A 24,237-nucleotide genomic window follows, 5' to 3' on the forward strand; every position below is an offset into this window, starting at 1 on the left:
TAGCTCAGTGGGGTAAAGCTTCCCAGAGTATGTTTCACAGCAGACTAATTAAGAGTTGCACCTGTTTGGGGCCTGTAAACTGTTGCAGCACTGATTACTCTGTCTCTCAGACCTGGGGAGGAGGCTGGATGCCTCCTGAGAGAACCTGCTAAGGGTGAGCAAATAACCTTTGTTTGGCGTTTGAGTCTGGGATACAAGGTCTTAGACTTGAGAGAGGGCCTCTAAGGAATGTTTAGTTAGTACCGGTCTGGCAAGGCTTTTGTTTATGTTTTGTTATTTGCACATGCTCAATAAAACTGGCTAAGGTCAGTTGTACCAGAAATCCTGCATTTCGTGATTCATTGCTGCTGTTCAAAGCCATCTTTCCCAGGTGATGGTACCCGTTTCCCTGACTATGTCACACCCCTCACACGGGAAGAGCATGCCACTGTAACGTGTGTGTGTGTGTGTGTGTGTGTGTGTGTGTGTGTATATTTATTGGGGCAAAGAGGCATATTTGTCACAGTTCCCCTATAAGAAAATAGGTAAAAACACAGCCAGTCTTCAGCACTGGGCTGCAGACAGGGTTAAATTTTCCATGGGATCCTCTTTAAGCACATACACACACAAATGTTCCATATTGATGTAATTGGTTTGTTTTGCTGTGATTTGTTTGTAGTGCGTGGGTGGAGGATAAAGACACTGTTTGTATTTGTGGGCGGGACCACCGATGCCAGTAAGTGGCTGGCTAGTAGTCAGGGAACTATTGTTTAGCCAGATGTAGGTGATGGGAGATTTTGTGATACTTTTGCTGGATATGACTGCTGTACCATCGCTGAAACAGTTTAGCCATCCTGACAACTGCTTATAAATAGTGCAATGGTTCAGCAGTTCAGCAAACCTGTGTGAGATTCCAGTGAATGCTGTACTTTATCACAATATATATATATATATATATATTGTTAATATAGAAAGAGGGATAATGGCGCCAAATCTAGTAGTGCTAACTTGTACAGATCGTCCAGACAGTCAGTATTACTGTATACAGAAATATAAATACAAAGTGTTCATCATGTCAGGCTGGTATAAACAGTATAAACCAATGTTCATAATTCCTGATCATATGCCGAAACACAGACAGAAGAAAGCAGAAAACAACGTTTCAGATGTATCCGTGACAATCAGTAGCAAGTGATAGGTGGCAACGTACCAAAAATATATAAATAAACAGCTTATCTGTATCAGAGGTTCTTGGAAATGAGCTCCAGTCAGCTTCAAGAGGTCAGGAACAGACGTGTAGATATCTTATGTAGGTATATGGTAACTGGATCATCAGCCACAGCACAGTCACTGCTCACAAACTCCACTCATACGGTGTATTAAGAGAGGAAAAAGCCATATAGTGTAGTACTTATGTGCAATAATTTATTCAGCATGTATCATAATAAAACACACTCACAATATATATAAGGTTTAAAAGCTTATCTGTTAATCCTGTGGACATAGGATACTGCTACACGATGTAGATCACTGGGATATATAAGAAGTAAACACCATTGGGCTCCACACAGAAGTTCTCAATGGGGTAACTTTTCAGGGATCAGGTAGACAGTACAGCCTTATGTGTACCAGGAATAATGTATGTAGAACAGCCTCAACGCGTTTCATCGTATAGACTTCCTCCCGATGAAGTCTATACGCCGAAACGCGTTGAGGCTGTTCTACATACATCATTCCTGGTACACATAAGGCTGTACTGTTTACCTGATCCCTGAAAAGTTACCCCATTGAGAACTTCTGTGTGGAGCCCATTGGTGTTTACTTCTTATATATCCCAGTGATCTACATCGTGTAGCAGTATCCTATGTCCACAGGATTAACAGATAAGCTTTTAAACCTTATATATATTGTGAGTGTGTTTTATTATGATACATGCTGAATAAATTATTGCACATAAGTACTACACTATATGGCTTTTTCCTCTCTTAATACACCGTATGAGTGGAGTTTGTGAGCAGTGACTGTGCTGTGGCTGATGATCCAGTTACCATATACCTACATAAGATATCTACACGTCTGTTCCTGACCTCTTGAAGCTGACTGGAGCTCATTTCCAAGAACCTCTGATACAGATAAGCTGTTTATTTATATCTTTTTGGTACGTTGCCACCTATCACTTGCTACTGATTGTCACGGATACATCTGAAACGTTGTTTTCTGCTTTCTTCTGTCTGTGTTTCGGCATATGATCAGGAGTTATGAACATTGGTTTATACTGTTTATACCAGCCTGACATGATGAACACTTTGTATTTATATTTCTGTATACAGTAATACTGACTGTCTGGACGATCTGTACCAGTTAGCACTACTAGATTTGGCGCCATTATCCCTCTTTCTATATTAACAATACTTATTTCTCGATCGGAGTACCATCCGAAAATTAAGAGGGAGGCTGCCTACTCTTATGAAGAATAGTGTACACCAAGATCGGTGATCTATATTATTATTTACTCTCTTATTTCGAGTTTGAGCGCCAGTATTTATTATATCTAATAATATATATATATATATATATATATATATATATATATATATATATATATATATATATATATTGCATCTCAGTTATTTTGTATTTACAAGATATTTAGACTTGGTTGAAAATAAAATGTCAAAAGCTAATTAGACTTTCTGGCTGCATCAAACAGTCCATGGTATAGTCTAGTTTTATGTGTTCACAAATGCTGTTGTTTATCTTGCTTTACTGCTTAATTTATTGGAAATTAGACAAATGGAAGCAGAGATGTGATTACACATTTTATTTTTCCATTAGTGCGTCAGTTTGACTTACACACATAGTGGATGTTTGCGAATGTAAAGTCAATGGAAAATTAGGCACAAATTATGTCAAAATTAGGCAAAATTGGACTTTGTGGATGAATGCATATGTGCTATACCTAGACCATAACTTTGCTTGTTAAGGGACCACATTAAATGCACACTTCTATAACATTCACAGGGGCGAACGCAGGATTTAGAAGGGGGGGTTTCTGCCCCCCCCCGGAAAAAAAATAATATTGCGATCAGCTCCATTTCGGTGAGTCTGAATTCTACAGTAGCCGCGGCGCTGTCAAGCAGCATCCGCGGGAGTGCTGTATTATACTACAATACAGCACTGCCGCGGACGCTTCTTTGACAGTGCTGCGGCTGCTGTACAGTACCGTTGGTTCGCGGAGGGGAGGGGTTTCTGGAGAACCAGAAACCCCCCCTGCGTGCGCCACTGATTCACAAGCATACACTACATGGCCAAAAGTATGTGGACAACCGTTCTAATTAGTATTTAGGGTTTTCTACTCTACTTTTCTGAAAAATAATCCTGTCTCTCTAAATTTTTCCCTCTCTTAGGCTGGGTACACACTACAGAAAATTTTCCCAAAAAAAGTCCCAATCAGGATGCCGATTCATGTGTACACACTAAACACATTATACACAATTTACCTTCAGATCCGTGCTCTTCATCGGTGATAACCATCTGCTGAAAAGATCATGACTCTGTAAACTCTATAGAAATCTGTCTACACTGCCGGTCCTGAGTATATAACACACTTTTTCTCCTGCTTAACATTCAAGCTACCCTGCCCCACAGCATTTTGAAGTCAGTATATTTTTTCCTGGTTCGTTATTATTACTTAGAATAATAGTATAAAAGTATAATAAGTTATGCAAATAATTTCCTCAATCAGATATTTCCCTTATTATGCAAGACTTGACAACCAACAAACTATTGATTGAGTTTCATAGTCAAGGTAATACATTACAAATCAATAAGAACAATATGCAAGAGAAACAACACATTACTTCTTGGCAATTTATTTAATGGGGACACGTACTGAACAACTCACTGGACAGTATACTGGTTATTCAGTGTTCATCACATTGCTGCTTGTTACGTTAAAAACGGCTATGGGTTCTTTTATCCTGAAACCTTTTATCCAGACAGTTCCATAATCCAAAAGGAGAAATAAATAAGTGATTGTTGCTTTTCTGTAATAACATCATACACACAGGATCACTGAGAGTTTCCTCCTGCACGGAACACTGCGAAACAATTTCATGAGGAGGAAATTCGCAAGAGCAGTGTAAGGGGAAGATAGGGTTAACTTGTAAATGAAATTTAGCATATTAAAGTCATGATGTTCCAAGTGATGGACAAAAAGAAAGTTTTATGCAAAATTCAAGTCCCACATATTTAATATAATTATTAGAAAATAATTTATTCCATGCTTATGAAAAATACAAATGGATAGCATTAATTCTGGTAGGGCAACACTTTATGCTCCCTGATGTACTACAGTACATCAACTGGGAATAATATTGCCTACTTATTCCACTATCTCAGTAATATTAACTCTCACATTTGATCTGATATGTTATATAGAATGTCTGTATATGCAAAGAAGACATATTAAAAATATACAAAATACAATAGTAGCATTTCTTTGTAACACACATTATAATACATTTTACCACATGTTAATATTGTGATTGGCAGTATGTAAAGGTCCTTTGTTCACTAGACAATATAAACTCATATGTTCTCCCATCCTGTGTTTCTGGTCTTTATCATAAACTCCACAAGTTTGTTTTTTTAAAAACTTGACCAAAATAAGTTTGGAATAGTGTATAAATAGGAATAAAGAAGTCTTCACTAACAAAGACAAAGGGTGCACAATACACCTAAAATATTAGAATTATTTTTCCCTCTCTCTCCTTATACATCTAACATGTCTGACTTGTTAATTAAATTGCATCTTAAATATTGTACAGTTTCAGATGCACTTATTAAAACTGGCACAAAGGAAATGGAAATGGTGTTGACAATGCCAACCAATCAGATGTGTGGTTTCATTTTCAATAAAATTACAGACTCTGATTGGGCAATGTCACCCTTTTCCCATTGCACTCATTTCCATTAATGCCATTCCATTGTCTCTACTATTATTAGTCCTGTGTTTTTATATATATATATATATATATATATATATATATATATATATATATATGTATATATATATATATATATATATATATATATATATATATATTCTTGAATTCAGTTTTACATTTGGTGGACTATAGACATGGTTGGATAAGTTTAACGTATGGGAACAGAATACAGAATATAGGAGGGTAATAGCTATGCAGTAACTTGGGTCATTGCCAGTGAGCACACAAAAGTGTCTTACTAGATGTATAGGCCTTAGAATTGCAGAATTTGGGAGATGAATATAGAAAATACGCTACATTTTGAAAGCATTGCATTTTTATATACTGTAGATAAACTAGAAAAATCCCTATTTTAATTGTATATATGTTCCCGGCAAATTATAAAATCTAACCACTGTATAGAATACCTATATTCTGTAGAATACCTGTATGAAATAAGCATTGCCTTAAAATAATTGTTGTTACATGAAAATTGGTACATACTGATCATCCATTTTTTAAATAGAGTCATTAGGAATTTACTTAAGGTTTGGGTATAAAGTAACACTTTTTTTTTACCATTTGGGGACTTAGCTTGGGTAGAGAGTTAAAAAGCCTAACAATAATGGAAATCCTGACAATCACCCTATCAACTTTACTAAAACCGTGATTTTGAAAATGGCAGTGGTGCTCAAATACACATTATTTCCTACCTCCTGTCTCCTGAGTACACCAGCAGATACAGCGGATACTAGGTTGTACGCCAAAGCCTTGTTTGGAGTAGAACAGTCCACTCATTAGAAAGGTGTACTTGTTAGAGAAATGTGATTGGTTATAGTCTTTGACAAACATTAATTTGCCATATGGGTACACACCTCTTCCATCTCAGGGGAGACGTTAGTGTGGAAATCACTCATTCCAGTCGGAGTACAATATTTCAAGCAGTCAATATGTTGATAATGATATCTCTTTGCTCTGTCCCTGGATCTATAATGCAAATGATAGTCATTAGTGGAATCTATTGTACAATATATCATTACAAAGTGACGGATCATTTCATATCCACAGATCTATATGATTGGTTCCAGGGACAATGGGTGGCTGGCTAGACCAGGTGTTTCACTTACACTGATTACAGGGTAGCAGTTCTCACATTTCCCCCCCAATGATATTGGGCAGTTCAGTTTGGACCTTTTGCTGGTATGTAAGGAGTTCTTGTAAGACAGCAGTTTAGGTATTGATGGTGGAGATGAATCTGAAAATGAGAAGCTAAATAGTGAAACCATCCTGTTGTGGTACATGCTCTTCATTTGCTTGGCTGACCGGTACAAATCTCCCACAAAACAATAACATATTGGATTAAGGCTGGAGTTCGTGAGTCCAAGCCACTGAGCGAAAGGTCTCAATTGAAGAATCCACGCTGAGGGAGTAACATCTTGAGATGGTTTTGGGATGTTGAAGTCAATCCAAATGTCCAATATGTAAACAGGAAGCCACGAAACCGCAAAAAGTGACACCAAGGTGACCACCATTTTGGCAATCTTTTTCCTGACCTTAAGTCTGGAGACTGGCAAAGACTGGTTTCTAGAGTCACACTCTTTAAAATTCCCGGAGGATCTCCATAGTTTACGTATGGTAAGGAAGCAAATGACCAAGTTGAAGAGGACTGGTAGGCAATATAATGCGCAGAACAAGAGGAAATTATAGGCTTGTTTAAACATGACATGTGGCCAAATTTCTCTGCATATAGGGAACACTAAAGGTAAGCCTGGGACTATCTCTATCTCATCCCTTTTATTCATGAATATCAGAGGCAGGCAGATACTGGAGGACAATACCCACACTACCACAATGGTGCCATATATTTTCTTCTGGGTAAAAAAAGATCTAGCGTTTAATGGATTGTGTACATTATAGTACCTATTAATGCTAATGACTGTAAGACTAAGTACGCTGGCTGAAACGGACACAGCTTGGATGAAGGGCACTGCCCTACAAAGGAAATCACCATATACCCAGGCTTTGTAGATCAAGTTGCCAACTGTGATCGGCATACACACGCAAACCACCATCAGGTCACAAATAGCCAAATTGATAAGAAGGCTTCTGGTGGCACTCAAACTGGATGTCCTACCTGTCCGTTTCCCAGTCAGCACTTTAATAGACATTATATTACCAATAATACCTACAACAAAGGACAGGATGTACATGGCAGTGAGGCTTATGGTAATAGGTTCTTTAACAAAGAGAAATAACATTTTCTGAAGTTCCTCCACATCCAGTTCCTTGCTGTCATTTCCAAATATCTGCATAGACAGATTGGCCTTGATGGTGAAGTCTAGTAGAGAATAGTTGTACTCCAGAGTACGAGCAGAGGAATTCATTGCTTCCTTTAGGCTGGTGAGCAGGACGTTGATAATTTTAGCTGTAGATTTAATTGGGAGATCTTGGCATTGCCTCCTGCAATTATGTTCTGTTCAGCCGCTATATATTGTATTTGCATTTTGCAAGTGAAAATTTCCAACTCTGAAAGATAAAATGCAATAAATATAGATTAGACTATGAGATGTCTCACTTACATTAATGAAGAAGACAATATATATATATCAGATCAGAATGAGGAGAGAATTCTCAATAAGCCAGGAAACTTCATAAAGCTTTATTAGATCATTATGTAAGGAATTGTACACTTTATATGTAATATCCTCTGTGCAGCCTAGAATATTCTTTGGAAAGTAAATAAACAAATGATGAGTTCTAAAGAATCTTCAGTAGTAAAAATAAAATAGAACCTGAACTCTTGAATAGGAAAAATGGATGCAATGTATGTAAACTTAAAACTTTATGGTAACATGCGAAATGCCTCTACAATTATACATCATACTGACACATTCCTTTTACTAACATGATTCAAATTAAGATATAAGAGACCACAAAACTCAAAAATTTAAATCTGCAGATATGTACGATGAAGGTAAAATGCATTGCTCAATGTTAACCCAACTTTCCACTATAGCCTTATTAAAAGTAAGTATTACCCTCGCATTTCATTACAAACAGATTAAGCCCCTCCCACAGCTTTAGGACAATGTGCTCTGAGGGGATCTGATACAGGTCAAAAAGATGCTGCTGAGTTGCTTTGACATCACTGGCCCCGCCACTGTGCACAAATCGACCAATCCACACTGTATTTGTGCAAAGCAAGTTTGCCAAGATGTCAGTCTGTCTTTTCTGTTAGAGAGGTACGCCATGCCTTACATGACAAAGTGCAGCAGAAGAATGAGAAGGAGCATGGTGGATTTATTATTAACTAATATTGGCTTTATGTGCTCTTTAAAAGGAAATTACACTAATTTTAATTGATGTTGATTTTCACTTTATTTCTCTAATACTGTTTAGCAAATGCGTATAGACATAATTCATACCAAAGAGAAACTCTAAATTGGTTAGTTGGCATGATTTGGGATTTGCTGTGGCCAAAACTGCATGCTTGGCTTGGCACACATTAACTTTTGCAGTCTTGTTTGGATCAAGCATCAAGTTCTACAACACCTCTATTGTTTGGAACCTTGATTTCAATTGATCCCTTTACTTCTGTTACAGCTAACCAGGTGTGATGCAAGGATTTCAAACATTAAACCACACCTGGAATCCTTTTTCCTATACCACGTATGCCCATATTTTATAAGGAAAAAATAAATGCCCTTTTCAATGGGCATTACGTAGCATTGACACAGCACTAGACATAGTAATTGAATGTACCCTTACTTAAACTAGTCAACACTTCATTTTCCAAAAAAGATGGTTAGTAAAGGCTACTAAAGCAAAAAGTAAATTAAATCAACGTAAAACCAGTATACACTAGAAGACCCTTGTCATTGCATATGAACTATGCCAATATTTATGATGTATAGGATATATAACGGGTGCATTAACCAAACGTACACACTGTATATACACATGTAATTATTATTTAACTCCTGGAATCCAAACCAAGAGGATGGTACATATACTATGATTACATGCATGATGTATTTATATAATTGATTGACAGATGGAGGGGGAAATAATGATATTGCTTTATTTAATTTGCTCCATGCAGACTTAATTAACTTTCTGTACACTCTATTAATTAAAATAATCAAGTTTCCCAATTCATTATGGCAGAAAACTGAAGGCAAATGGCAATAACTACATCTCCCATCCTCCCTACACAAAACAGATCATCATATACAAATATGCTCTAAATCATTTTATCATCATCATCATAATTTATTTATATAGCGCCATTAATTCCGTAGCACTGTACAGAGAACTCATTCACATCAGTTCCTGCCCCATTGGAGCTTACAGTCTAAATTTCCTAACACACACACAAACAGACAGAGAGAGAGACTAGGGTCAATTTGATAGCAGCCAATTAGCCTACTAGTATGTTTTTTGGAGTGTGGGAGGAAACCGGAGCACCCAGAGGAAACCCACACAAACACAGAGAGAACTCACAGATAAGGTCATGGTTGGGAATTGAACTCATGACCCCAGTGCTATGAGGCAGAAGTGCTAACCACTTAGCCACCTTGTGACATATATCCCCATATGCATGGAACACATAATAAATAATCACCAGGCTACCTCACCTGATCACCATCATTTTCCCCAAGTGTATAAAGAGCACTACAGTGAAAAGGAACGTGAGTAGAGATGATGTCAGTCACCAAACAATCACTGCCTGCTCTAGCATCAGTGTTGGAGCAATTACAGCAGGGGAATGTGCTTCCCGCCACCTCTACTTAACTCGCCCTTTGGAAGAGACACCTCAGATAGAAAAATAAGGACACATTTGTGACTTTTTGAAAAATGTAAATAACAGTCTAATTTGCATATAGAATCCTATGCCTACTTTGCTTCGATGCTTAGTAGTCAGATACATTCTCAAGCAGAGTGTATCTAAAGGTACAAGGGTTGCAGATTCAACTTTTAGGGGCATATTTAATTGTTTGAATTTCCCGCAGCGTTAAAAGTATTACCGTTATTACGGTAATACTAAGCCGGATTTCAGCTCCCTGAGCTGCGAGCTGAAATCCAGCGTGAAAGGTACCGTAATAATGGTATTTACGCGCACTATTACCGTAATGACGGCAATAGTGCGCGTGCCGCGTTACTTTTGTCAGTAACGCTAACAATTGAATATGCCCCTTAGAGAAGTTATCTGTGTCGGTAATTCCATACTTGGTACTATCAACCAGACGACATTGTGGTGAGGGCTGGTGTATGAAGAGTTCTTCATATGTTATTTTTCCCACTGAAGAGCAGGTAATGTCAAATACATAAGCAAAATAAGTTAGGCAGGGAATCGTGTTTGCAAAATAGGGTGTATTAAGTATTATTTTGTCCTTTTCTGGTCCTGGTGCTTGCTCTATATTCTATGTTGGCCTGAGGGACAACAGGAGCTCAAAATGAAAACAAGAAGCCCTGTTAGTGTGGCCGGCATACAATATTCCTCAAACCCTTCCGGGCATCATGCTTGTTTTGGGAATTTTCGAACAAATTGACAACTTCAAGTGTATTTAAACCAGTTACATCAAGTTTCAGATAAGTTTATATGTGTATTAACAAAACTCATTAGTGGTACAGTGTATATATTTATAAACACTTTGGGTACTCATTAAATATCCCCAGTTTTGGGAGGTACTTGGTGAACATTTACAGGAATTAGGAGCAGATTGTAAGAAAAAAAAGCTTTAAAGACTTAATATAACGGATGAGGGATTTTACAGGCCTTGATTCCCCCTTCTTGACCAAAAATACTGAATGGGGTATTTTAACGAGCTGTTGTAGTACTAACTCTTGCAAGGTAGAAGTTGGTGCTGTGTCTCCTCTTTTCTGGGAACTGTGATGTTTAGGTATTTTTCAAGGCAGGATAAAACAAACTGTAATACAGGCATACACAGACAATATGGGACATTTAATGAAAGGCCGGGGTGGAATCCTCACCTATAAAAATCCTGTGTTTGCCCCTGAAAATGACAGAAGTGATTCTGCCTCAACACAGAACGTAACATAAATTTCCAAGTTGAGGCAAAAGATAATCTTCAAAGTTTGACAACCACCCAACCTCAGGCAATAGCTAATAAGCTGGAAACCACTGTGATTTTGATGATATTTACTTTGGCACTAAAGCACACAAGGGCTACAAAGAATACAAGTTGCACATAAAGCATCCACAGACAGTGTACAGCAGTCATCCCTGACATTATAGCATCATACTGTCGTATATTCAAATATGCAGTGCACCAACAAAACAAATATTTTTTTTATAGTCTGGCGTGGTTAGTTACCTTACAAGGTACAGACAGGAATCATTTATCAAAAATACAGTTAAGAACAGAGGGCCTGATTCATTAAGCATCTTAACTTAAATAACTTCTTATTTCAGTCTCCTGGACAAAACCATGTTACAATGCAAGGGGTGCAAATTAGTATTCTGTTTTGCACATAAGTTAAATACTGACTGTTTTTCATGTAGCACACAAATATCAACTTTAAATTTCAGTGTACAAATAAGCTATCAAGTATTTGTGTGCTACATGAAAAAACAGAAAACTAATTTGCACCCCTTGCATTGTAACATGGTTTTGTCCAGGAGACTGAAATAAGAAGTTTCTTAAGTTAAGATCCTTAATGAATCAGGCCCAGAAATATTATATTCATGTCTTTCTATTCAATAAAATAATGATTTTGATAAGAAACTTCAGAGAGAGGAGCTGTGAATCCTAAAGAACTTTTTTATTTTTTTAATGTTAAAGAGGAGATGGACCTGGATTTCATACACCATTATGTAATTATACAAGCAGCTTCATCTGTGTGACCCCCAGACCCTCCTCATTATATCAAGCTCTTTATTATTCTGCCATAGCCATCTCATTACTTGTTTGTGGCAACTTAATTCTTTCCCCTCCATATTAAATTTCAGATAATGATCTTGTTTTGTACTCCTGTATTGTTTGAAAAGATGAAACACAATTTTACTAGACAGGAAGAAATGATATAATCTCTTGTTTTTATTGAAAGAGAAATCAACTCCAGTGGGAAAGTGCTACCAATGAATAAGTTGCATGATATTTGCAATATTGCCTGGATACAAAAAGGAAAAGAAGTTTTTAATTGATGCGGTCATCAATATTCCTGGGTGGTTTTTTTTTCTTGAATATTTCAGTATAGACTCTAAAGCAGATTATGCTTTTACAGAAACCCCTCCTCCGCTAAAACCAAGTAAATAGTATCTTAGCTGCAGGCATAATGCCTCAGCATCAGTGACTGTTTACAAAGATACAACAATCCCCTTGGAGAAAGGGTTTTTACTAGTTAGCTTGAGTGGCGGGTGTGTAAAAAAAAAAAAAAGCATAGTGATCCTATGTATTTTTAGGTGTGTTTAGTTAGGATCAAAGCACCAATTGGGGCATATTTAATTAGGTGTGTGGTCTGCAATTACGCGCAGCTGCACGAGTCCTGTTACCGCAACATGGCGGATTTCCGTGCACACCCCATAGGGTTTCGAAGGGAAATCCGCGATGTTGCGGTACTGTACTGTCGTTTTACATGCGCAGCCGCGCACCTAATTGAATATGCCCCATTGTGTTCCTTCTTCAATATGGGTACCCACAGTGTGCAGGAGATGAAGTGGGTGGGACTAGAACAACCTAGGGCCAATCAGAGCAGTACATTATTAACAAGAGCACTGGGTACTTCATCTCAGCCAACTCTAGTGCGTTGATCCATAAGTAAATTTAAAATAGGAGAAGCTAGGTCACCATGTTGCGAATTTAAACATCTATATGTTAAAATCAGAGCATAGGCTCCTCTGACTGGACCCTAAACTCTCATTTGCTTAGTACCTCCGCTAGGAGCAAGTAGTGCATCGGCTACCACGTTTTTTTATTTTTAACTACTGGGTTACCAGAGAGGATCGAAGAAAGAAGAAGGAAAAGAAGGGAAGATGAAAGAAAAAGGAAAAGAAGAAGGACATTGATGATATCACAGGAATTAGGTGAGCATGAATGAGGACAATGATGGATTGAGTGAGCCTTTTTTTTTTTTTTTTTCAAATAAAGGAATTTAATACAGTATGTTTATTACTTTAGTACTTTACTATGGGAAACTTCAGACCCCAATGGGCACTTGATGCCAAGTCATGCTTGTACTTACAACCGCCAGCATACCCAAACAGTTAGTGGCTAGCAAAGCTTGCTGAGACCACTAGTGCCACATATTAAAACACCATATTTAAACTATCTTTCACATAATACTCCATCACTCAGGGTTGTTGCTGTTGTTTCGTCTAGGTAGAGAAGGGGGCACTTCCACTACAAAAAAACAGCCCTGTCCCGCAAAATTGTGCTGAACTCCTAATGAAACCCTTTATCTTAATTTGTTGTATGGATCCACCTATATTGCTTTACTACAGGGCTTTGAGTGTATATGCAAATGAAAAATTAATTAGGATATATTAAGATAGGTATTGTATAATTATTGTCTGACATACTATTCCTTGATAACATTGTTAATTACTTCCAACTATTCCCAACCTTTCCTTGAGCTATTTATACCAACATCCACTCTATTCCTTTCTACCACTTAATAGACAAATCCTCTGTCCCTGTTACCAATTATATACAACTGTACTTGGTGTATATATTATTCACAGGAACAGTGCAGATATACATGGCAATATATTGTACGCAAGGCCATAATGACAATACATCCTATGTCTTACACGCAATACATATGATTTCAAACAGTTCAACAAAGATGACAACACAAAACATATGAACCATTCACAGATGATAGTTTCCAGGTCACTATTGCACTTCTCTTCTGGTGTGTGTGAAGTGCGTGTACTTGTGTTCCTATACATGTGGGGACATTGACCTGTGTCCCGACTGAGGATTTGTCTATACCCAGACTGGGTTGGGTCTCTGGAGCTGGACTGTTGACTAAGTGGAAAAAGCTGGGTGGCCTGATAATGTTCCTCTGCATGGAGTGAATGGACTGGTGCAGATGGTGATTACACTAGCAGAGGAGAGCAAACAGGAACGGGATTGCTGGACCGGCGTGAAACCAGAATGCTGAACAGGACTGTAACCAGAATGCTGGAAGAAGATTGCTGGATGGGACTTGAACCGTAATGCTGGAAGAGAATTGCTGGAACCGGAATGCTGGAAGAGGATTGCTGTAACCAGACTGGAACCGGAATGCTGCAATAGAACCAGAGTGCTGGAATCAGACTGGAGCCAGAATGCAGACTGCACTGTCAGAGTTGGATTAATAGCAAGGCTGAAGCAAGATAGGCAGCAAGACTGTAAACTGCTGGGAACCAAGTTGGCGTCTGAAATACAACGTTGCACTGGCAACGGTAAGGCCGCCAGAAAGTTCTTTTATAGTTGTTGTTGATTCCTGATTGGAGAATGCAATCAGCTGGACAAAAGCTGCATTCTGAGTTGCTAAGATGGATCAGGTGACTATATCCAAGATGGCAGATCCCATGGACTGGTTTTGGAGGGGATCTGAAATGGAGTCTGTTATCATCTGATTGACTGAGAGGAATCATGTGACTGAATCCAAGATGGCCACGCCCATACTCTGATTCTAGAGGGATCTTTGGAGTGGAGACAGACTGGACAGCATCTGACAGAGAGCCTGAGGACCACAGGGACAACTTGAAAAGGCAGCAAAGAGGTAAGTGACAGAACCTGAGAGCCAGGTGTGTGACAACCTGCTTACACCCCAACACTTTGGAGACCTCAGGTGTAGTAGGGGCACAAAATTAAATTGAAATGAAACTAACTATGCTACTCAATGCAGGAGACCTTTTATCTCGAGCATCAAATTCTAGCATGTCCCACTGAGTCACTTTTGTCAGACAAAAGTGTGTGTGTTTATGCCATGGAGGGGAACGTGTGCGCACTCCAGCAGAACTACTGACAGATGAAGGTCGCTTTAAAAGCGACGTTTTCAGTGTGGCCATTAAAAGTGACGTCACTTGTTACTGTACAGATTTTTGAAAGTCGGATTTTACATCTGCAGGTAAGTAAAGGTGCCGGAAATACTGACTGTATTATATGGTAAGTAGATATTTTCACCTTGTCGCTGTTATGCTAATCAGTATCTTTTTGTCGTTGTATAGTGTGTCAGCATTTCAAGTGCCGTTTAAGTGACTACCACGTTTTTCTACCTGATGACAGCAGTGTTCTAAACACAAAATGCAGAAAATCTAATGCGGTGTCCATCAAAACACTTTCAAGAAAAAGTGATGGATCCAACACGTATAACAAACAGAAGTACTGCCTGTACTGTGAGTAACCTGAATCAAAAATAGCCCGGCATATCAAGCATGTTCACTATAAGGAGACTGAAGTTTCATGGGCACTTAAATTTCCCAAGAACTGGAAGGAAAAGAGGCAACTTTGCACACAACTCCGAGGTAAAACGGACAGGACGCGGTGTCCTAAATCAGTGCAAACAACCCCAAAAATACATGGTTCCCGAAAGTTTAACGCACTGTGTTGCTCATCAAGGCATGTTTGCAAGGAAAGACCTGTGGCTACACATGAAGAAATATAAGCTAACCCATAGGTGCAACAAACACAGACCAGTCTCTATGCTTAGCCTGTTCCACCAGATATCACTGGTGGCTTTTGGAAGCTTTTGAGCGACATGACCCAAGATTAAATTTTATTCATCAGCTGCATCATGCTGGTGGGGCAGCATCTCTACAACTGGGTCAGATCACATGTCAGCAAACATGAATACATCAGTTAAAAACTTTGAGAAATGAGAAGGCAACTGTTATACGCCAGAAGAGCTACCCCTTTGTAGAAGATGGAAGACATTACCATTCCATCAAACTTTCAGTTTGTAGTAGATCCAGTGAAGCTGGTATCTGGCTACGTCAATGAACCCAGTACGAGATTCACTCCCTGGCATTTAAGTTTGGTCGTGGCTTGCAGAAGATTTTGAGCATTGTGGAGTGCCGAACAATGATGGAGGGCTCCACTGCGGTAGTGGAAAATGCACCCAACTTCAGGAAGCTCAATGGGGTAAGATGGAACAAGCTGATCTCATCTGCTGCCTTACCAACTTTGAGGGGGTCAAAATGGAACATGTCTCAGCTTTTATCTTTCACTAAAGATGTGAATAAGATGCATCTGTAACTCAATGAGAAGCAGCAGGCATACAATTTATCCACCGAGCCTTCGCTTAAAAACTGGGCATTGCTTGCACCCCGGCACAGGTGATCTTATTCAATAGTAAAAAGGGAAGGGTAAGATTCCAAGATATTAACCACTTTTTATTCCAAAGATGCTTTGGAACTCCACGAAGATGTTGCCCTGGCACTTTCCAAGCTTCAGAAGAAGGAAAACGAAGTAGGAGAGTTCTAATCCTGCTGATACCTGCAAAGCAAAGTCCAGTGGAACTTCTGCAGAGAAGTATGAAGAATGAAGTGGCCGCTGAAAATGTCCACAAGACCAGCCAATTTGTCATATTTCCGATGCTCTGTTTGTATACTCCTCTTTGCTCAGGAATGTGGAGCCAGAAATCCCCAAACACCGTCTTCCACAAAGCTTCAAAAGCATGTTGCTACTTTTTCAAAAGTTTTAAAGCTAAAGGACACAGAATTGGAACAATAAGCAAACTCCCTTGGGCATGACATCAGGGTGTGCCAGCAGTATTGCCGCCTCCCAGATGGTACCCTCAAACTCGCCAAAATCACCAAGCTTTAAATGGCTCTCCAGACTGGCTGATCCAGATTGTAGGTTTGAAATCTCATATGCGATTTTTACCATCTAATTCGGTCATTTATATATCTGTTCTTCTTTAGAACTGGTCCAGCTATAGAGTGACGAGTTAGAGGACGAGCAATCCCTTGAGCCAGAGAGACAAGTGGAGTTGCATTTGGTCAACATTTAAAAGGGAGACAATGTAAGGATCCAGCAACATGGGACCATAGCACAGCCAAGGCTTCCAAGGTTGGTGTAACACACTGTTTTGCCACTCAGAAGCATGTTGTATTCTCTGTGTTTCACAGATTCAGCTGTGATGGTCAATTCTGCTTTCTTTCAGGTCATAAAGAAGTGTGGAAAGAATTCTGGGAAAAGAATGATTGCATCGCCTCCATCATGGCTGAGCCATCCGCACTGAGAGATTGGAACTGGTTAGCTGTGAAATTATACATAAAAAACAGATAATAGCAATAAAGAGAAATGACAATACTTGAATTGATATGACTATAACCTGTTTGATTTGATTGTCCTGTTGATAGCGCAATAGGAAAGGGATGTTCCTATGAGGAATGTTCAAGACATGGGTCCTCACAATGCAATAAAACAAATATATGTGTATGTGTTATTATACTCTTATGTTGATTCATTTTGAGTTACTTTTTAACTGCTTTCTTTCTTTGTAGCTGCTGCTTCTCTTGTGTTACTGAATTTTCTTTTCCTAGTTCTTCTTTTCCCATCTTCTGCTTCACCCTTTTTTATTGATTGCTTGTCCCTTCTGAATTACAACTTGTGCCCATCTTTGTCTCTCTTTGTGTTTCCTTGTCTTTAGAATATGCAGAAAGTGCATCTTCTTCTCTGGTAGTAGTGTAGTGTGGGGGGGAGGTGGAGGGAAAGGTCCTACTCAACTCCAGGGGTGTGTGATGAAAGACAGCGAGATCTGAGAGCCAGGCTCAGTCTTCTGTGTGTTTACATGTGTGTATTGCTGACCCACGCAACAAATAGCACTGCGGGCCAACACGGTGCACAGTGCATCCATTGCCAGGGGCGCCAAGAGGGGGGGGGCGGTACAAATTACCTGGGCCCAGACCAGCTTGGGTGACCTGGGGCTCCACTGAAGATCTTTAGTTGAAAAAAAAATATTTGTGCGCACCCGCAAGTGCAAGGGGGATCGGTAGTGGCTAAATCCCCTTCAGCTAAGGTACCTTCAGACGCCAGATCACCAGGTCATGTGACTGCAGCAGTCACATGGTACTCAGTGCGGGCGGACTGCTGGATATCCTTCCGTCCTTTGTGCTGTGCAGTGGAGAAGAATGTAAGAAGAAGGGGTGCTGGAGAGGGGGCATGTGTGACTAAAGGTGCTGGGCAGATTGGGGCATTTATTTTTAAAGCTGCTGGACAGAGAGGGCCATGCATATTTATAGCTGCTGGGGAGAGAGGGGCATGTCTTTTTAAAGCTGCTGGGCAGAGAGGGGGCATGTGTGACTAGAGCTGGGGGACATGTGTGATTAAAGCATGTGGACAGAGGGAGGCACATGTGATTAAAGCATGTGGGCATGGGGAACATGTGTGAGCAAAGCTGCTGGGCAGAGGGGGCATGTGTGAGTAATGCATTTTCAGTAGGAGGGTGGACTAGTGCTTTTCAACTGCTAGACATGCCCCCAATGATGCACCGCCATACCCCCAATGGTATGGTCACGCCCCCTTTGGCGTCGCATCGCTACATACTAATCACCTATAGGGGGCCCCATGAAGTTGCTGTACCGGGGCCCAAAATTCCTCTTGGCGGCCCTGTTAATTTATTACCGAAATGTGTTTCACAATTTCCAAGTTATTTAAATTTCTGACAGCTTAGAACCCAAGTTAGATGGATGAACTTCAATTGATGCAAAGGTATCTTCCTGTATCAGTATGACAGGAACCTCACAACATTACTCTGTACTGCTGGGCCCCTTGTTCCTTCCGCTATCAAACTCTCAGTCTGTGGCTTCCCATCTGCCTCCTTTCTTCTCCTCACATCATAACACTGCCCTTGCCACATGAACAATAACAAATGGATAGGTCACTCTCAACCTTTTACAAAATCAACACATTTATCTCCTGAAATACTCTGTGCGTCTGTTAACATTCTCATTGTCTGATTGGCTACAGGTTCTTCTATCCTTGTCTACTTCAAAACTGGGAGACATAGATGTCCATAGGTTAATTCCCGACTATGGCCTTATCTGTGTGGAGTTTGTATGTTCTCCCTGTATTGGCGTGGGTTTCCTCCGGGTGCTCCGGTTTCCTCCCACACTCCAAAAACATACTGGTAGGTTAATTGGCTTCTATTAAATTGACCTTAGTCTTTCTTGGTCTGTGTGTATGTCTGTTAGGGGATTTAGACTGTGAGTGAGTTCTTTGTACAACGCTGCAGAAGCAGTGGCGCTATATAAATAGTTGATGATGATGTGCAGGTGGAGTCAAACATCGCTCAGTTCATATGTAGAATGGGAGAAAACTGGAGTTTGAGCGACACTTTTCTTTGCTGTTGATGGTGACTAGTAAAGATAACAAATATACTGGGGTCTACTTTGTGAAGTTATCCTTGTGTACAGTAAATATGAAGCAACTACATGTACTCATTCAAATAAAGAAATAATATTCTCAATGACTTTGAGCTATTTTCATTTAGAAATAAAAGTTTTTGTTTATGAAGTGTCCCTTTAAACCATACCATACAGAGACTGTATATAACATTACAAAGTACACATTCTGACAATGACAAAAGAAACATTTTAATTGAATACAACAGGGCACAACCAGGACATGTAATTGCAGGATTCTAGACTGTCTCCCCAGCACCACTTCTCACTGAAGAATGGCTACAGGGAATCTTATCACTGACTATATGCATTTAACACTTTCTCTGCCAGAGGCACCACCCTGTAAATGTGGAAGAATGACACACTCATCTCCCCACCAGCAATCTTGCATTAGAACCAACATCATTTGTTATTAAGTTGCAATTAGAAATGAAAAACAACTGAAAGGGTTTATTAACGATATCTACTTAATTAAACTTAAGTGTAGGCAACTGCAGAGAGCAGACAAATCAGTACACAATCACAGTATTAACCCATTCCTAGCTTCAGAGACTGCACCTTATTCTAACAATTAATCACAGAAAATCATAATGAGGCATCAATGACACTGACAAATGTTTTAAGCAAAGCTCCTCTTGATTCCTATGTCACTAGATGCCTTGGGCACCGCTGTTTGCTGTGATTCATACATAATTTAGCGTATGTGTGATGTATCTAAAACGTATTTGTGGATGCATGACTGCACTAATGCAAATTACTTTAAACAAACCATTTTACATCGAGAAATAAAATTACTCCTTTTTATCATGAAACCTTATCAGTGTGCATAAGAGCAAAACACATTTTCCCTTTCAGGATGACTGAACAAATAACTAATTTTCAAACAGGGTTTTTTCCCCTCTCTGAACGTGCAAGTGCAGACAAGTCAAATAAAGGTACAGGGGCTGATTTGGAGCTTTTTGTAAAATGTTGCCCAATTTCACATACGCATACCTGCATACTAATAATCCCATGTCTGTGTTTTGAGCTACATGCATTTAAGATACGTGCAACCTTAAATTTACTTTATAGGTGCATCTGGAGCAAATATGCACCATCACCATCATCAACTCTAAAACTGCACACCTTGTGCTGCTTTTTTACAAGTGAATACTTCTGGATCAACTGATGCCACAAGTGTCAGATACATGCAGTTCAAAAGACTGGTGCCAGCAACAATTTTTACATCAAATTTATATTTATGCTGTGCAAATGCACTTGCAGCCAGCCATAAAATAAACTCATAGTTTGCATTATCAAAGCACTTTGTAAAACAAGATGCAACAACATGCAATATACACAGCACTGCCAGTAAAGATTTCCCAGTATGACTTAAAAAAACACAACAATCTAAACCTTAAAAAGGCAAATAGCTATACATTATAGTAACATGTAAAAACAAAATTATACCATGTCAACACTTTTAAAAGGTTACTAAAATTATAATGGCAGCTAATCTAACATGAAGAAGCATCTTGTGATATTCAGAAATATATATAAAAAAGTCTAATACCTTGACAGGAGATAAGATGTTTGCCACTATATATTGTTATCTTATTAACTACATCACTGCTATTTTATATGCTGATTGGTCTTACAGACAGGAAGTTTGCAGTGCATGGGAAAAAAACAATATACTTTCTTTATAATGAGAACCACTTCTCACATATGTTCAGCTTAGACAAACACCCAGCTTTGGCATATATCATTTTAAATTCATTAGTAGCTACTTTATATACAACAAGTTATATTTAGGCTAATTCCTACTAATATGTATACATTTCTCCACAGCAAAATGGAATTTTTAAAATCTAAAGTGTACTAATGAACACAAAACTAAAAAAAAAACAACTTTGCATCGTATTTGCTATATGATTATACATAAGTCTCTTAATTTTGATATATTACTATTTAATTGACAAACTGTATGTTGTGCCAGATACGTGCTGGCTTCTGTACCTTTAGAGCTTGTCATTGCTGTGGTAGTAGAATGCAGAGCATACAAGTGGATGCAATGATCGTGGTCTCTGTCCGTGGTGCTGAATCCTTGTCTCGGTTCTTCTATAATGAAATCTCCCGGGACTTCTATTAAACATAAGGAAGTGATAATCTACCATTCCACTTTAAGAGAAAGAGTATATTGGAGATAAACAGAACTTACCTGACTGATTTTGCAACAATAGGGACAAGTGCTGGCACGGTGCAGTCTACAGGGGCTCGTTGGTGATGCACTGATTAATCCAGAGAACAGGACGCAATAATGCACATAAGTAGACTGGGATGTACACCGTCTGCTTGACGTCAGAGCCCTCTGTTGTACTCCTCTGTACTTACTCTTGTGCACATTCTCTCTTTCAATAATATATGTCCATTCGCTGGGCTGCTAATAAATGATCTGTGTAGCTGACAGGAGGTTACTTTCTGGTGCTGGCTGACGCGTGGCTACACCAGGATCTGTGTCATTAATCCTTCATTTCCTTTTGATCTCTGACAAGTCAAAGAATGTCCAGACAGGCTTAGCCCTTGCAATGCCTCTTTCTAGTGTATGTCAGAACAGATTTCACTGTATAGTGTAGAATGGAGACATCTGCAGGACTGTTATGTTTTTTTCTATAGCTTTACAGGTCCTCATATCAATATGGAATGTGCCCCTCCCCACATTAAAGGTAAGCTATTGAGCAATAGGTTTAGGTAAAGGGATGCTATTTCTTTTTTATGCTTTATCAAGATGTCATTTTTTTTTAATGTCTTTTTACATTATTACAACACATATGTAGCACTTTAAATGCATCATTTTTATTTTTTAGAACTATATGCTGTAGCTATATGATTTTGTTGTCTGGGAGATATTTCTATAAAGAATAACAGTACAACAATAAAAAAAACAAAAAAACAAATGTTTTTCAGAAACAAGAATCTGTCAGGAAAATAAGATAGTTTTGTGCTTTTGCAATCTATGGAGAAGATTTCGCAACAGAACACCATGTCATGTAGTTCCACCAATAGTCTATCAGTCCTGAGCTAAGTTCCGGCTAAAGTTGATGTTATTCGTGTGCCTCAACTTCCCAGGTCTGGTATTGTCCTGGAAGGGTGCCCTGATAACCACATAGCTCTTGCGTTGATAATTTTACGTATACCGTTCAAGGGGCAAACGCAGGATTTCTACCAGGGAGGGGGGGAGTTTCCAGTGTTTGTGGCAATACCTTTTCTGTTAAAAAGTGTCGTGAAAAAAATGCTTTACTTTTTAAATAAATATATTTATAATATTTTTTTTTAAGATAAAAAATAAATATTTTTTTCCACACACAAAGGCAATGGGGGCAGAGAGAGCATGGGGAGCCTGAGGGGGAGAGAGAGAGACGTACACATAAAACATTGAAGACAGAAACAGATAAAGAAACCGAGATAAGAAGAAATGATAGAGACATACAAGGGCTGTTGTAAGAGACACAGGTGAGACACACAAACATGGGGCGGGGAGTCAGGGGTGGCTGGGAAAAAACTAAGTGCCAGTGCTACTAACCTGGGTAGAGGAGGAGACAGGATCAGCGCTGTTTAAATGAAATGACCATGCACTACCACCTTATGGTAATATGCAGCTTGTGGTTTGTACATCAAAGACTGTACACAACCTATGGATTGCCCCACAAAAGGCAGGTAAAGCCTGGACTCCCCGGGTCGGTTGGACTGTCTAGGACCGCTGTCAGCATGGATGACCTTTCATTCCCCATATGGATTAGGATCTAGGTCATTTAATGTGGCACTCTCACAACAGCCTATCACAGACCAGTTGATCGCACTGCTCAAATGTCTAAATTGCAGTTCTCTGGCAGGGTAATCATATGTGTCACTTACTATCTACACTGACACACATGCTGCTACTCTTAAATAAGTGTTCTTACTGTGCAAACAGTCCTTCCTTTCCTCGTGCAACTTAGGGCTTATGAACTCAGCTGTCATTTACTGTCTCCTCTACTGTTTTTCAACATATAATGGAAGAGAAAGATTGATTCACCTACGGCTCATTGATCCCTATTGAGAGATGCTGATACAGGCACTTGGCCATTTTATCAAAGCAGATGACAGCACTGATGGGGTAAATTATATGTTCTAACTGCCTGTGCTCAGCACTTTACCTTGGTAATTATAGATAGAAGTGTAAACAGCTTCTCCATTAGTACCATGTTCCTACACACACTTTCTGTTCACCTGTCAAAAACATAAAGGAGGAGAGATGGATTTATATATAGTCATATGTACATAGTTTACATGCTTGGGACATCTACTCCTCATACATATGTATGGCCCAAATATATGGGACTCTCATTGTTTAGAGTAGGACCATCCTATTAGCAAAAGCGCCTTGGCGTGGCAGATGGCTTAAACATACATTTGCAAATGTGTGCAACAAAGACTTTTGCATTTTTATCTACAGTAGAAATGGCAGATCTGTTGCTGGCTATAGCAGTGTGCTGGGGGAAAAAATGTTGTGTGTATGTTCCTTGCAGGATATCCCCACCCTTTCAAGCACCTGTTATGGCCTATAAATTGATTTGAGCAGCTTCCACTTTTGTATTTGTCTGAGAGGCATGTTGGTGTCAGTAGCTGAGAGGGGGTACTGGCACTGAATTGCTGTTTGGAGGCTTCTGGGGTACCTCTTTGGTAAGTTGGCTCTCAATTTATAAACACATATGTATGGCCCAAATATATGGGACTCTCATTGTTTAGAGTAGGACCATCCTATTAGCAAAAGTGCCTTGGCGTGGCGGATGGCTTAAACATACATTTGCAAATGTGTGCAACAAAGACTTTTGCATTTTTATCTACAGTAGAAATTGCAGATCTGTTGCTGGCTATAGCAGTGTGCTG

The 24,237-nt window shown here is 39.2% G+C and overlaps 1 protein-coding gene across 2 annotated transcripts; it reads right to left on the reverse strand.

Annotated features, from left to right (window-relative positions):
- Nucleotides 1-5,020: 5,020 nt before the first annotated feature.
- On the reverse strand, nt 5,021-21,903 carry LOC142098659 (QRFP-like peptide receptor). Of its 2 annotated transcripts, XM_075181484.1 has the most exons (3): nt 21,530-21,903; nt 21,328-21,453; nt 5,021-7,493 (listed from the first exon to the last, which is right to left on the reverse strand). In XM_075181484.1, the coding sequence occupies exon 3, from the start codon at nt 7,349-7,351 to the stop codon at nt 6,038-6,040; it is 1,314 nt and encodes a 437-aa protein (XP_075037585.1). In that variant the 5' UTR covers nt 7,352-7,493; nt 21,328-21,453; nt 21,530-21,903; the 3' UTR covers nt 5,021-6,037. The 2 variants fall into 2 exon arrangements, with proteins under 2 accessions (XP_075037585.1, XP_075037586.1); XM_075181485.1 differs by lacking the exon at nt 21,328-21,453.
- Nucleotides 21,904-24,237: the final 2,334 nt, after the last annotated feature.

This window comes from Mixophyes fleayi, chromosome 7 (assembly GCF_038048845.1).
Source record: "Mixophyes fleayi isolate aMixFle1 chromosome 7, aMixFle1.hap1, whole genome shotgun sequence".
Lineage (NCBI taxonomy): Eukaryota > Metazoa > Chordata > Amphibia > Anura > Limnodynastidae > Mixophyes > Mixophyes fleayi.

Coding starts and splice junctions, on each gene's coding strand:
- LOC142098659 (XM_075181485.1), bottom strand. CDS start 7,351: ATGAATTCCTCTGCTCGTACTCTGGAGTACAACTATTCTCTACTAGAC.